Here is a 13,872-nt window from a genome sequence, read left to right on the forward strand (position 1 = left end):
TGATCTGTTCCGCTGTATTTGATGTTTATAGTAGCTCTGTGTGTCTGTTTCTGTGCGTAAATGTTTGGAAGAAAGTTCTGAAACAAATTCCAAAGCCAGATCTTGGAATCAGTTCAGTTAGTTTGAGTTTGGATCACGACCCGATGCTAGCGGGATCCGTCCCGGTCGGGTTGGGTCATGACAATTGTAATTTCTTAGGCAAGCCATTGATATCCTAGCAAGTGAAGAAGCAACCTCAATAGCGTGCTCCTCCATTGTGGCCGAATATCAGTCATTGGCAACAACAGCTTCAAAAATTATATGGCTTCGAAGACTCCTAGTTAATTTTACATCCCCATTACCAAACTAACCATGTTATTCTGTGATAACATGTCTGTAATCACCCTCACCAACAACCCGGTGTTCCATGTACGCACCAAACATATAGAAGTCGACTGTCACTTCATTCGCGATTGTATCCATACTAAATAAATTATAGTGCACCACATAGCTACGAGAGATCAGCTCGCTGATATGTTTCCCAAATCCTTATCAATCCCTCGGTTTAAGGCTTTAGCCAACAAACTAACTGCAGCCATCACTCCATCAGTTTGAAGGGGCATGCAAGAGCAAGAAATAATAGTACATATGGGCACTCTCAATGCTTCACATGCCAAGCTGCTGTTGCTGATTCCCTCTGCTAAACTTTGTACATGTTCGTTAGAAGCTAGTGTATAAATACACTATGTAATCACATCCAGAGTATTACGATTACTAGTAAAATATATCTCTCCATCTACTGTATCTTCTTTGCTCTACTCTTTCTTATCTACAATACTCTTCAAGGTATCAAAATCAAATGTTTGCTTGATTGTCAGCAATATCATTACACTTGAGCAAATACAAATCTCAAAATTACAATGGAGCTCAGGACACTCGTTAGATACCAAAGGCACAAATACATCATATCTGAAGAAATATGCTAGTTTATATTCAAACAAAGAACCACTATCAGCGTTTGGTAATGTGGCATTATCTTCCACATTTTAATGGATTCTATCTTATCGAAGGGTTTATAGTGGCATGACATCCTCTTAAAACCATCATTATGATCTTCAAGCTGAGCTTGGCAATGCAATTTCCTTCTAAAATTTTCTTCGAAATTTGAACTACTTCCAAAGACAAAATATTTCCAAAATGATGCTAAAATATGTATAGAACATGATTTTTTTTTTAAAAAAAATTTGCTGTAGCAAGTTGCCTGTCTTGCTATAATCATAGCCGACTTAATATATCGGAGTGTCTTTGCTTATTTTTAATTTTTTTAACTCACCGTTATGTTGCAACAAAAGTTTTAATTAAATAATTAACGAAATAAAATTTTGAATTATAAAAATATCAAATATTTTCACGTTTTCTTAGAAAAATGCAAAAATATTTTATGTTTCATGTGTAAAATGCCAAAATATTTTACGTTTCATGTGTAAAATGTGAAAATATTTTACATTTTTTAAGAAAATGTTAAAATATTTGACATTTTTATTTTTATTTTTTAATTTTTTACTTAATCACACCCTTTTTCTCAATTAAACTTCAACTATGCTAAAAAAGAAAAACCTTAAACTACACTTCTTTGTAATGTATCTAGTTAAAATACATCCAATTTAACTACGACCTAAAAACAACCTAGGACCCCATCGGGCTTAATTGAGTTGGTGGTCAAGCGTGATTGAAAACTCCCAACCAATTTTCGATTCATCTCTCATGCAATGCGACTTCTCAAGTGGGGAGAATAACTGTATGATACTGCACCTGTGAGGCTGGTTATTGATAGGCCCACCTCATGATTAATTATGCCGTCATGCATCTTTCAGGGTGATAACAGATGAACTTTTATTTGGTCCGGTGAACGTACGCAACTCTACGTTCAACCGCCAGTAGAATCGCGCCACGCGTTTTCATTATTTATCGCACGCTTCGACAACCCGACCTGGAACAGACCCAAGATTGCTCGGTATTGCTAGGTATTGGTCGATTTTGCTCGGCAATAACCAATATCGAGCAATACCGAGCAAATACCGAGTTGTACCGAGTTTTTTCTAGCAATACCGAGCAAATCCCTAGCAATCTTGAGCAAATCCCTAGCAATATCGAGCAAATCCCTAGCAAATACCGAGTTGTACTGAGTTGTACCGAGTTGTAGAAAAACTCGATACAACTCGGTATTTGCATGGTATTGGTTTTCACAGAGCGGTATTTCTCGTTTTTGCAAAGCAATACCGAGCAAATACCGAGCAATTCCGAGAAAATCGCGAACATAGCATTCCCGGGTTCCGGTCTAGGTGAAGTCATTGGGACGCACTGTAAAGAATAAAAGCACATGGCAATATGTTATTGACGGCCGAACGTAGCTCTACATCATGTCAAAGGACGTAATAATTGTTCCATAACAAATAGATGCCCGTCTCTTAAAAAAAAAAAAAGTCCAACCTCACCCAAAACCCGACCTGCATTGATATAGGCAATTAGGCTTATCCCGGACGGACGTACCAAGGTAATAAGACACTTCAATCGTTGTCTTCAGATTTCTTCCACGATCTTCCTGTCTTACTTAAAAACAAAAAACCCTAGAATTCCTGGGCCACTTTGCAACAAAGCTCTCCTCCATAGAAGAAATGGCGTCACTGGGCAACTCCTTGTTTCCTGGCTCGCTACAGGTGCGATCCATCCGTCGGGGCCATGAATCGTCTTCCGTCCTTCGTCGGATCCGATTCCGTTTATACCGACCCCGGATTGTTCTTGCCTCTGCTTCCCGAGGGAGCACAAATGAAGATAGGGAAGGACAATCATGGAGCATCATCAACAAGTTGCCTGAGACATTTGCCGGATGGTCTGGATTGGAGAGCGAGGGCGGGGGGAATTCTCAGGAAAAGGGAGGGCGTGGAGGTGAGTGTTACTTTTTCTGTTTCAGTTCGTCAAATTGAGCCTTTTGATATTTGTTTAAAGTTATTAACTGTATTGGCTGGTTTTGATTCAATGACTTTTACTGGTGTCATTGGGAACATAGTCTCGAGCAAGGTTTAAAATTGCGTAAATAAGCCTCGAGGCGTTTTTCGTCCGTGAGGCGAGGCGTAAGCCTCACCGACGAAGAATTGCGTAAATGAGAATTTAAGGGTTTTAGCAAGTAAAAATAGTAAGATTCTATCCTACAATAAAAACATCTAAATGACAATTAAAATTAGGGGAAAGTAAGAAAATAAATGCAATAAAATCATGTCCTAAAGTACAAAACCACAAAATATTAGTCTATCAAAACTTCCAAAGTACAATTAAGAAAGAACATATATAATCCAATCATGTCCCATCACTAAATGAGTCTTCAAGGGAATCTTCTCACCCCTTCCTCCTCTCCTATAGAGTCCAATGTCTTCCAATCAAAGCATGCACTCATGAACAAGTAGACTAACACTAACAACTATTACTAAAGATGATGAATAGAACAATATGCCGGACTGTCGGGGGTCCAAGGGGGCGCTACCCCCTAGCGGGGTTCGACGGGGTCAACGCCCCTGTGGGGGTTTCCGGGGGCAACGCCCCCGGAACAAAATTTTATTGTAAGAGTAATTTTGAAGTTCTATTTGTTTTTGAAGTTCGTAAGTTGTTTTTATGGGAAGATACCGAGTGGTACCGAGCATGTTCCTTAGCAGTACCGAGCATGTACCTAGCGGTACTGAGCAGTACCGAGCATGTACATAGCAGTACCGAGCAAATACCTAGCTGTACCGAGCATATACTAAGCGGTACCGAGCATGTACCTAGCAGTACCGAGCAAATACCTAGCTATACCGAGCATATACTGAGCGGTACCGAGCATATAATTGAGGCGTACGCATCAGCTAGAATTGCGCAATTGCGCCTCTGAGGCGCGTCTCAGTTCAAGTGAGGCGTACGCCTCTGCCAGGAGAGGAATTGCGTAAGCCTCGAAGCGGTTTTGGGTCAAATTGCGCAGAGGCGCGCCTCTTATTGCGCAATTTTAAAGAGAGGTCTGGAGATACTGAATAGGTGTTGACAGTTAATCATAAAAGCATTTGCTTGATATGGTTCGCTTTTTGCTTGGCACTTTTCTCTATAATGATGATTGTGATTAAAGCTTGAAATGCTAAAATTGGTGTTTTGAACAAGAATATACTTCGTCCCATGCAAGAAAGACAGAAAAACATGTATTCGTGGGTTTGGCGTTTAGTGTATTGAGAAAATAAAACTGCAAAGGACTTGGGAGGAAGAAGCAACACCGAACAGTGAATAGGTGAACCTATTCTTAATTGATTTCATTGATAATCTTTATATCCAGGTTTGGTGATTTTTTGGGGTGAGTTTAGAGTTAAAGGTTGCAGATATTCTTAATGTTGGAGATTTGGAATTTGAGTTAAAGAGGAATGGGGGTGTTAACCATTTGGAGAGGAGTTGTGGTTTCTTCATGCTAGTTGTGTGTGATCGACTCATTAGATGGGTTCATGTTGGAAAGATAAAAAAGTAGTTGAGGGAAGGGGGCTATTGGGTAAAATTTCTAACACCAATAAAGTAAAGCTTTAAATGACTTGAGAAAAAAGAGGGAATATAGAATAATGTGCTGGAAAAAGCTATTCTTTATTCATTCCATTGATAAACTATGTTATTACTTCGTGCTATAGCTAGCTAGTCTATTTATAGGAAAATAGGTACTTTATATAGCTAGAGACCTTTGATGTGGATGGCCTATATCAAAGTAATGGCTATGAGTAAAGGGTTGTGACATATAGTGGATGGATGTTGGCGTACCCTTTGAGTAATGGGTTTTTATATTATATAGCTTTTATTATATTGAAGCTTAAGGGCTTTTAGAAACGGTAGCAAGGAGCTTGAGGAATCAAACATATTGTTTATGATCCATGAATTATTAGAGAAAAGTGCTACCTTTTGTAGTTTGAACTGATATGCGCCCGAATTTTCTTATAATACTTTTGCCTTAGTTCATTCTGTGAGGTTTTACCATATTATTTATGTCGCAGATATTTTTTCTCTTTTGATAGTTTTTTTTCTACTATTTGTTAGACAACAATTTTTATATTAGTCCGGTTCCATGTTGTGCTTATACTTCTAGGATTTAGTTATCTATCAGTTGCTCAATATTTTTGGGGTAGAGCAATGAAGCCTTAGGTGCCCGAGCAAATAAATTCACTAGATGTTCCTTATAAGGTGAGGTTTTGGGCCAAGATGAGCATGTCCCTAGAATTCTCCTTTTTCTTAATTGAATAATTATATTATATTTCAAATTTTCATAGAAGATGATATTCAACATAGATGGATGAGATATTTTGATAAACTTTTAAATAAAAGTTTTCAAAATATGATGAATTGTGACCTTAACACCCTAAATGAAAATAGAGACTATTGTTTTTATCATCTTATTAGTAAAATTGATGTTGGAGAGGCTTTAAAAAGCTAATGTGTGGAAAAGCGGAAGTGTAGTAGAAGATCAACGAATTTCTTAGCTTGCTAAATTTTTTTAATATTATCTTGAAGACTAAAAAGATGCCAGATCAGTAGAGGCTTGTGTTGGTTCCTATTTTTAAGAATAAATGTAATGGCAAGAGTGTACAATTATGGTGGAATTAAGTTAATGTGCCATACATTAAAATTATGGGAGAGAATAATTGAGCATAGCTTACAACGTGATACTAATGTTTCTTAAAATTAGTTTGGATTCATGCTAGTTAGGTCTACTATGGAAGTTATATATTTGCTGAGAGGTTTGATATAAAAGTATAGAAAGAGTAACGAGGATCTCCATATGATATTTATTGATCTAAAGAAAGCATATGATAAAATTCTAAGAGAAGTGCTCTAAAGAGTTCTAAAAAAAAGTAAATAATGCTTATATCCCACTCATTAATGATATGTTTATAGGAGTTATTATTTGTGCTCAAACGCAAAGTATTTTGACTAAGTATTTGTATATGTTAGTTTATTGTTCATATGTTAGTTTATTGTTTTGCTTTAGTCATGGATGTTCTTACTAGGCAATTGCAAGAGGATCTACCTTCGTTTATGCTTCTTGCTGATAATATTCTTCTTATTAATAAGACTAGAGAGGGAGTTGATGAAAAACTTGAATTATGGATGTCAATTTTGAATTCTAAAAGTTCTCTTGAATAGATCTAAAACCGTATACATTGAGGGTAATTTTAATAGTAATAGATCTGGTGGTGGGATTGTGATATCGGATGATCAAGTCATTAAAAAAAAGTGCACATGTTATGTATATCAAGTCTTTTGTTCAAAGCAATGGGGATATAGATGGGGATATTATTAGTAGAACTCAAGTTGGATGGTTGAAGTGGTGGAATGCATTGGACTTGTTGTGTGATAGAAAAGTATTCCTCAAACTTAAGGGAAAATTTTTTATAAGATGGTGGTGAGACTTGTAATGCTTTATGGCGCAGAGTGTTGGCTATTAAAAGAGAAGCATAAAATTAAGTGTTATAAAGATGGGGATGCTCAGGTGGATGAGTGACTTTATACTTAGAGACAAAATGCGAAATGAGTATATACGTGTAAAGGTTGTAGTAGTTCTAGGCTTCTAGTAGTAGATAGATAAGATTAGAGAGATGGTTTGGTTGCATAAAATGTTGGCCTTCGGAGGACCTGGTTAGGAGAGTATATGTAGTAGATTTGACCTATATTAAGAAGAGTAGAGATAGATCTAAAAATGCTTGGTTAGAATGTATTAAAAATGATATCTTTTTTGTTAGATGGCTTCTTGTTGTTGTTGTATTTTCAAATTTCTTATTGTTATTATACCTTTTTTAAAGGTATGGTTTGTTGATTCTGAGTAACATATGTGACTTTCATGATTCATGATATCTGGACCTCTAACTGAAAACCCACAATTAAATTTTGATTTGATGTTTATTTTTGATAATAAACTTCAAATAGCTTCGAAAGCATCCCGTATTGATAATATGTTCTGGAATCCCGTATGGCAAGATTCTAATGAAATAATTGATACCAACACGCCAGATACCAGAATGTTATCTCTAAACAGTAAATTCTTTTAGAAATGTTCCAAAGTCCTTTATTTTTAGTTAATTTAAATGTTTGGAGTACTAATGACACTTCTCTAGTAGTTTTCTTTCAGGGATGCTGGGAGCAGGGCTTGCTGGACTCTTTCTTTTTGGAGGGCTTACCTTTGCAACGTTGTCCCTCCGCAGCAAAAACAGCAGAAATACTTTTGGTATGGATAATATTTTTGGCATTTAAGAAGCTAATGCTGATATAATTTGGATTGCTTTCAAGGGAAATATGATTTATGTAGTTTACTAGGTTATGAGTTGCCCTCTACGTTCTTCATCTCAAGCAACTAACTTATTTTCTTAAATAGCTTGTTAATCTTTGGCTCAGGAGTCAACAAACAGATGAAACCCTTAACAACTGAGCAAGAAGTTCTGTTGACTTCTGATGATCAGAGTTCAGAAATTGTTCAGGATGGAAATGAGACTAGTGCAATATCATCTGACAAAGAGACCAGGATAAATGACCACAATCCTGATTCTGTGACAGGTATAAACAAGGACCCTTTTCCTCCACTAGAAAATTCTGATATTACTGAGGATAAACATGATATTATTAATCAATTGGTGGTTCCATCAGCTGAAATCCTTGATTTGAATGATGATGGGATTGGATCTGTGGATAGATTTAATCAAGCTTCAGGTGGAGATGACCTGCATATTGAAACTGTTGTTGATGATATTTCTGTACCTGCAGATTCTAATCCCTTCCTACCTGAATTTTATGCAAACAATGCAACTGATTTAACCCCTAATGATCTGAATACTATGGAGTCACAGAGTATTGTATTTTCTGGTTCATCTGGTTCCACTGTCAGCCATAATGAGAATCTTCAAATCACCAATGATTTTGACTCGTTATCCTTTAACACTTTTTCAACGGATTATGCCATTGAGCAGGGAAATCCAAGCCTTGAAGATATTGTCAAGTCCAATGATCCCTTGGATATTTTGAGTGAATATGAAGGCTCACCTGGTGAGCCTTTGAGTTTAAGTGGTACAATTCAAGAGTCAAGTAATTCCATTGACACTGAGTTCAGCCCTGATGGTGTAATAGAAAATGTAGATTTTGTTTCAAAGGGAGATGATTTTCTTGATAATGGTTTGCTGCAGCTTTCCCCTGAAGGTGTTACATCAGGGCGAGTTGAATATTCTTCAATTAATACTGTTTCATCTGGCGTTGGCTCTAGTTCAGATCTTGGTCAAAATGAAGCCCTAGTTTTTCCTGCTGACTCAATCAATATTGAAGAAGGGTTTAAATTAGAGGAAGCTACCTCTATAACATATTCTGTTCCAGTATATGCTAATCACACTGAAAATGAACCTAATATTAGCATCTATAATCGAAGTAACAAAGACTCAACATTTGAGTCAATACTTCCTCAGAAGTCATTCCTTTTTACTGGTGTACCTGCTCCATCTCTCGTGTCTTCAGCATTGCAGGTGCCTCTAGGAAAGGTTCTTGTTCCTGCAGTAGTTGATCAGGTTCAGAGTCAGGCTTTCGCAGCCTTGCAAGTTCTGAAGGTACCTTAATTTATTTCACCCTATCTTTTATTTTTTCTATTCTTTGGTAAAAGCTATAGCTTCGGGGGTATAAACAGATAAAATTCACTTCTAGGGATGTCTTCCTGCTCTTTGTACTATATACGCACAATTTGCCACGATAATAATTTCATGGAGAATATGTTAATATTAATGTTAGTTCTGTGAGATTTTTTCCAAAAAAACTGTTTTTTCAATATCAAATCCTATTTAAGGTTGAATTTGTCATGTGTGAATAGAAACAGATTTAAAATCAAGTCCAACCAATTCATATTGGCAGAGGAACCATGCTTTTGTTGTCATCCAGTCATTTAATATTTGTAGTTATTTGGATAATTTGCCTTAATCTGTATAATAAGTTAATGGCATTTTAATATTGCAGTTTTCTTTCACTTCGATTGCTTAATAACAGTGTAAGGTGAGGTTGAGTCATGACATAAAAACTTCGATCATATTATCTCATGATACCAACTTCATAACTAGGTGATTGAGGCTAGTGTTCAACCTGGAGATCTATGCACCCGCAGGGAGTATGCTCGTTGGTTGGTTTTTGCAAGCAGTGCCCTCTCCAGGTGCTTATGCAATAGACTAATATTTGATTTCGTGAAAATGTTCCTCTTTTATATTGCGCAGTTTGAATCTTTTAGCCCACTTAGGCCTCGTTTGGTTCCCCCACATTTTTTCGTTCTTAAACGGAGATATTGCCACATTTTTTTCGTTCTTAAACGGAGGTATTACAACGGAGAAGCATAATTTTTTTTCTTTCCAGATCGGCAAAAATACGGAGGTGTAGCAGAAAGTGTTTTGAAAAAGTCACGTAAACAAACAGTAAAATAATAATTTTTTCACCAATTGAAGTCGGAAATGGAGAACTTGCGGCCAACCAAACGAGGCCTTAATTTTTATGTCATTAAGGCATGCTACATGAGAATAGAATATTATGTTTGTTGCCAAAGCTTTTAACTTATGATAACCTACGTAGGAATACAACTTCGAAATTGTATCCGGCAATGTATATAGAGAACGTTACTGAGCTTGCTTTTGATGATATCACTCCCGAAGACCCAGATTTCTCCTGTATTCAAGGTGAAAAATTTGTTATTTTCTGATATAGATTAATTGGATTGATATAAGGAATTCAAATCAAAGTTAGACACTCCTGTTTTATCTGATGGTTTGATGACCAATTTGTTTCCTTGTCACAATTCATGCCAAAGGCTTAGCGGAGGCTGGAATAATATTCAGCAAGCTTTCACTTTCTGATACGAGTGGCTCTTCCACCCAGAGTCAAGAGCCGCTTCTCTTTTCTCCTGAAAGGTGTTATTAAATTAACATATTTATTATTTAGTTCAAAAGAATATTTCATTTGTTTGTAGCTGACTTTTTGTTTTCCAGTCTTCTTTCACGTCAAGATCTTGTGAGCTGGAAGATGGCCTTAGAGAGAAAACAGCTTCCAGAGGTTGACAAAAATGTAATTGGAAATGCTTTATTTCCAACTCATCAACCTTCTTTATAGTTTGGTTCAATTCATGTTCTGGTACTCTTTTAAACATATCATTCTTTATAACAGCTTCTCTACCAGACATCTGGTTTTATAGACATTGAGAAAATAGACTCAGGCGCATGGCCTGCACTGCTAGCAGACTTATCTTCAGGGGAACAGGGCATCATTTCCCTTGCTTTTGGTATTACTTCTATACTATTATTTTCCGCTTGACAGTAGTAGAGTACATAAGGATGCTATTCTTACTTCCCTTTTCTTACAACAATACAAACTCATAGGTTATACCAGATTATTTCAGCCCAACAAACCTGTTACAAAGGCTCAAGCTGCCATCGCTCTTGCCACTGGTGAAGCTGCTGAGATTGTCGGTGAGGAACTTGCACGCATCGAAGCTGAATCATTGGCAGAAACCGCTGTAAATGCACATACTGCTCTAGTTGCGCAAGTTGAGAAAGATCTCAATGCTAGTTTTGAGCAAGAGCTTGCAAAGGAAAGGGAGAAGATAAATGCTTTGGAAAAACTGGCCGAGGAAGCAAGACTGAAATTGGAAAGAATAAGAACTGAAAGAGAAGAAGAAAACAATGCTATCCTTAGAGGGCAGGCTGCTGTGAAATCTGAAATGGAAGTTCTCTCAAGACTGAGGTGTGAAGTACAAGAGCAGTTACAAGAGCTTATGACTAACAAGGTGGAAATATCTTTTGAGCGTGAAAGGATAACCAAACTTCAAAAAGAAACAGAAAGTGAGAATCAAGTAGTCGTTCAGTTGCAATATGAGCTAGAAGTTGAGCGGAAGGCATTGTCCATGGCTAGGTATCTATCCCTAAACTAACTCAAATTCAGGCAGCGATATGTTTTTCATTTAACTTCTTCAAGTTCTTATTTAGCTGCATTGCCTCTGGCAGTTTTGTTGATTTTATCATTTTGTGCTTTCGTTTAGGCATGTTTCCAACCCTGCCATATAGAAAACCAAACATGCAACCAAGTATTGAAAATCCAACAAATTCCCATTCTTAATGATGTAGTGACTTCATTAGATGATTGATTACACTCTATTTGTTAGATTATTTATGATTTGTATGACATTTTGCCATTTTAATAAGTTTGAGATCTATATTTTAGTAAAGAGACGTTTCAGCAAAGTTCTAGTTTAGTTGTGATGACGATCAATATTTGTAATTTACTTTTCCTAGGACATGGGCTGAAGAGGAGGCTAAAAGAGCTCGGGAGCTAGCAAGAGCTCTTGAGGAGGCTAGGGAAAGATGGATAAAGCATGGAATTAAAGTGGTAGTTGATGAAGACCTGCAAGAAGATGCCACAACCGGAATTACATGGGCTACTGCTGGGAAGCAATCTCCAGTTGATGAAACAATTAGCAGAGGAGAAAATTTGGTCGAGAAACTCAATGCAATGGCTGCTGAAATAAAACTCAAATCCTCAATCGTGATTAAGAACATAATTCATACCATAGTTGCTTTAATTTCAGCTCTCAAGCGAAAGGCATCTGAGAGTTCGAAGCATTTGGCAGAGCTCCAAGGTAAGATTGTTCTGAAGGCTGGCAGATCATTAGAAATCTTCAAGGAAAGTGCTTCTGTTACCAGCTCTAACATTGCTGAAAGAGCAAGAAGAGTCCTTGATGATTGCAAAGAAAGCGTTGAGAAAATTTCACCAAAGTTCAAAGCTTAATGGATCTGGAACTTCATCAAATTTTTAGTATTGCTACTTTTTATAGTACTTTGTCTACTGAATGTACTACTTTTGTCAACTTCCTTTTGTGGGAAGGTCCAGGAGTTAGAAAGTTAAGAGTGATTGGAACTCCCAATAAGTTGCAGAACAGCTTTACAGCTTATTTTTTAGTTGTATTCTGCGTACAAGGAAAGCAGAAAAGCTGGTACTTTATCTGAAATAAATAATCGAATAAATCTGATCGTTTTGTGAATTTCTTGTGGATTGTCTCTAAACTTAACATATTGCATTTTAATCAGCCTGAAATTGAATTTTATTGGCTGTTTTTTTTCCTTTTCATGAAAATATTTAATAAGTTGTCCCAACCAATGCCTAAATGAGCTTAAGCTCAACTAAATAGTAAAATTAGAGTTTAATGTCCTTTATTTACAATACTTTATTAGGTATCTAATAAATTTAATGAAAAAATATATATTTGTTGCTTATATCTCATCTTCTATTTGAAGAAGCATCTCCTCCCTCCACAGGTTCATTGAAGTGACAATTATTTTAGGTTGTTTTTAAAGAATGAATATTATTTGGATTTGAGAGACATATGTTGTACCATCATTTAGATGGAATTTGATTCTATTTCTTCTTTAGATAAATTTGGCTACTTTTGTCAATTTATTATTTCTTTGAATTATAATATTATTGGTATTGATTCTCTATCTTTTCATGCCATATACTTATTTGATAATATTGATATAGTTATATATTTTAATAAAATATTGTATATGCGTTCATGTGCAACAACAAAAATAATAACAGCATCTAGCTTTTATCCTATTGTGGTTTAGGCTACATGAATCCTTTTTCTCCATTGTGTCATGTTAAGAGTTAAATTATTATTTAAATCTAATAAAATAAGGTCGTTTCTAAAATTTTCTAACCAAGTATTTTTAGGTCTATCTCTATCTTTCTTAACATAAGCCAAATGTAATACATCACTCTCCGAACCGGATCATCAGAAGACTATACCTTCGTAATGAGTTCATGTGATATAAGACAAATTAATTGATAAGAATTCTATGCGAATCGAGCTTTGAATGTCTTAGAACTAATCCAAATATATATTTATGGATATTCCCCCCACTCCCCCTTTTTTTAATTGGTCAATAATATTTCATTTTGTTCTTAAATAATTTCTAATACATCTATTCATATTATTCATGAGAAATGTCATGCTTAAGGCTTATAAAGCCAAAGTTGAGAACTAACTCAACAAAACAATTATAGGTATTAAATATAACTATTATGGTGTGTACAATGATAAATATGATCGATTAGGTGAACAACATCCATGACCCTTTGTCAAATTCAAAGAGAATTGTGGAATAGTATAATAGTATACAATGCTGGAATCCCCTAGTTTGGATTGTGTTATTGGGAGATGAAATCAGACTCTTAAGGACATGGTAATGATTATGATTGATGATGATGGGAGGCCTTTTTAATGGAATTTGGTTAATGAAAATACGCATAAATATTTAATTTATTATTTAAAGAGGTGAGCTAGAGTTTTTGGTGGAATGATGATTGGTTTGGAGGGATATGATGAAAGTTATGATAAGACTAGTTTTGTTTGTGCAAGTTTGAGCTTATCAGCAAGACCACTTTAGAGAATGGGTTTGGAGTGGGGTAAATGGATGGAACTATTGGTGGAGATTAGCATAAGAAGTAAAATTATTATATATATTATATGGTAGGTTTGGTGAGATTGAAGAATTTGCAATAATATGGAGAATAAGATGTAACAACCCAAAAATTTGAAAAAAATATTTTAAAATAAAAATTTGAATTTCTATTTGAACTAACACATGTCAACGTTCTGCTTTGGAGCGTTGTGGCACTATGCTTAAGATAACAATGACGCCAAAAGTTGTCTCCCTCGCCGCAATATTGGAGTATCTGTTCTACAATAATTCTGGATTAAACATATGATGCTGGGTAGGACAAAAACTATATATATATATATATATATATATATATATATATATATATATATATCATATG

General features: G+C 35.8%; 1 protein-coding gene across 8 annotated transcripts; it reads left to right on the top strand.

Annotated features, from left to right (window-relative positions):
* The first annotated feature begins 2,516 nt into the window (after window positions 1-2,516).
* On the top strand, window positions 2,517-12,070 carry LOC110097380. 8 transcript variants are annotated; one of them, XM_020823732.2, is made up of 11 exons: window positions 2,517-2,925; window positions 7,157-7,252; window positions 7,420-7,578; window positions 7,669-8,612; window positions 9,114-9,202; window positions 9,613-9,716; window positions 9,848-9,947; window positions 10,026-10,101; window positions 10,201-10,315; window positions 10,413-10,944; window positions 11,325-12,070. In XM_020823732.2, the coding sequence occupies exons 1-11, from the start codon at window positions 2,655-2,657 to the stop codon at window positions 11,815-11,817; spliced, it is 2,979 nt and encodes a 992-aa protein (XP_020679391.1). In that variant the 5' UTR covers window positions 2,517-2,654; the 3' UTR covers window positions 11,818-12,070. The 8 variants fall into 8 exon arrangements, with proteins under 8 accessions (XP_020679391.1, XP_028550528.1, XP_020679389.1 ...); XM_020823736.2 differs by having other exon boundaries at window positions 2,519-2,925; window positions 8,524-8,612; XM_028694695.1 differs by having other exon boundaries at window positions 7,420-8,612.
* Window positions 12,071-13,872: the final 1,802 nt, after the last annotated feature.

This window comes from Dendrobium catenatum, unplaced genomic scaffold (genome assembly GCF_001605985.2).
Source record: "Dendrobium catenatum unplaced genomic scaffold, ASM160598v2 fragScaff_scaffold_542, whole genome shotgun sequence".
NCBI lineage: Eukaryota > Viridiplantae > Streptophyta > Magnoliopsida > Asparagales > Orchidaceae > Dendrobium > Dendrobium catenatum.

Coding starts and splice junctions, on each gene's coding strand:
- LOC110097380 (XM_028694695.1), top strand. CDS start 2,655: ATGGCGTCACTGGGCAACTCCTTGTTTCCTGGCTCGCTACAGGTGCGA. Junction 8,613..9,113: donor CAGCCTTGCAAGTTCTGAAG/GTACCTTAATTT, acceptor CTTCATAACTAG/GTGATTGAGGCTAGTGTTCA. Junction 9,717..9,847: donor AGATTTCTCCTGTATTCAAG/GTGAAAAATTTG, acceptor TTCATGCCAAAG/GCTTAGCGGAGGCTGGAATA.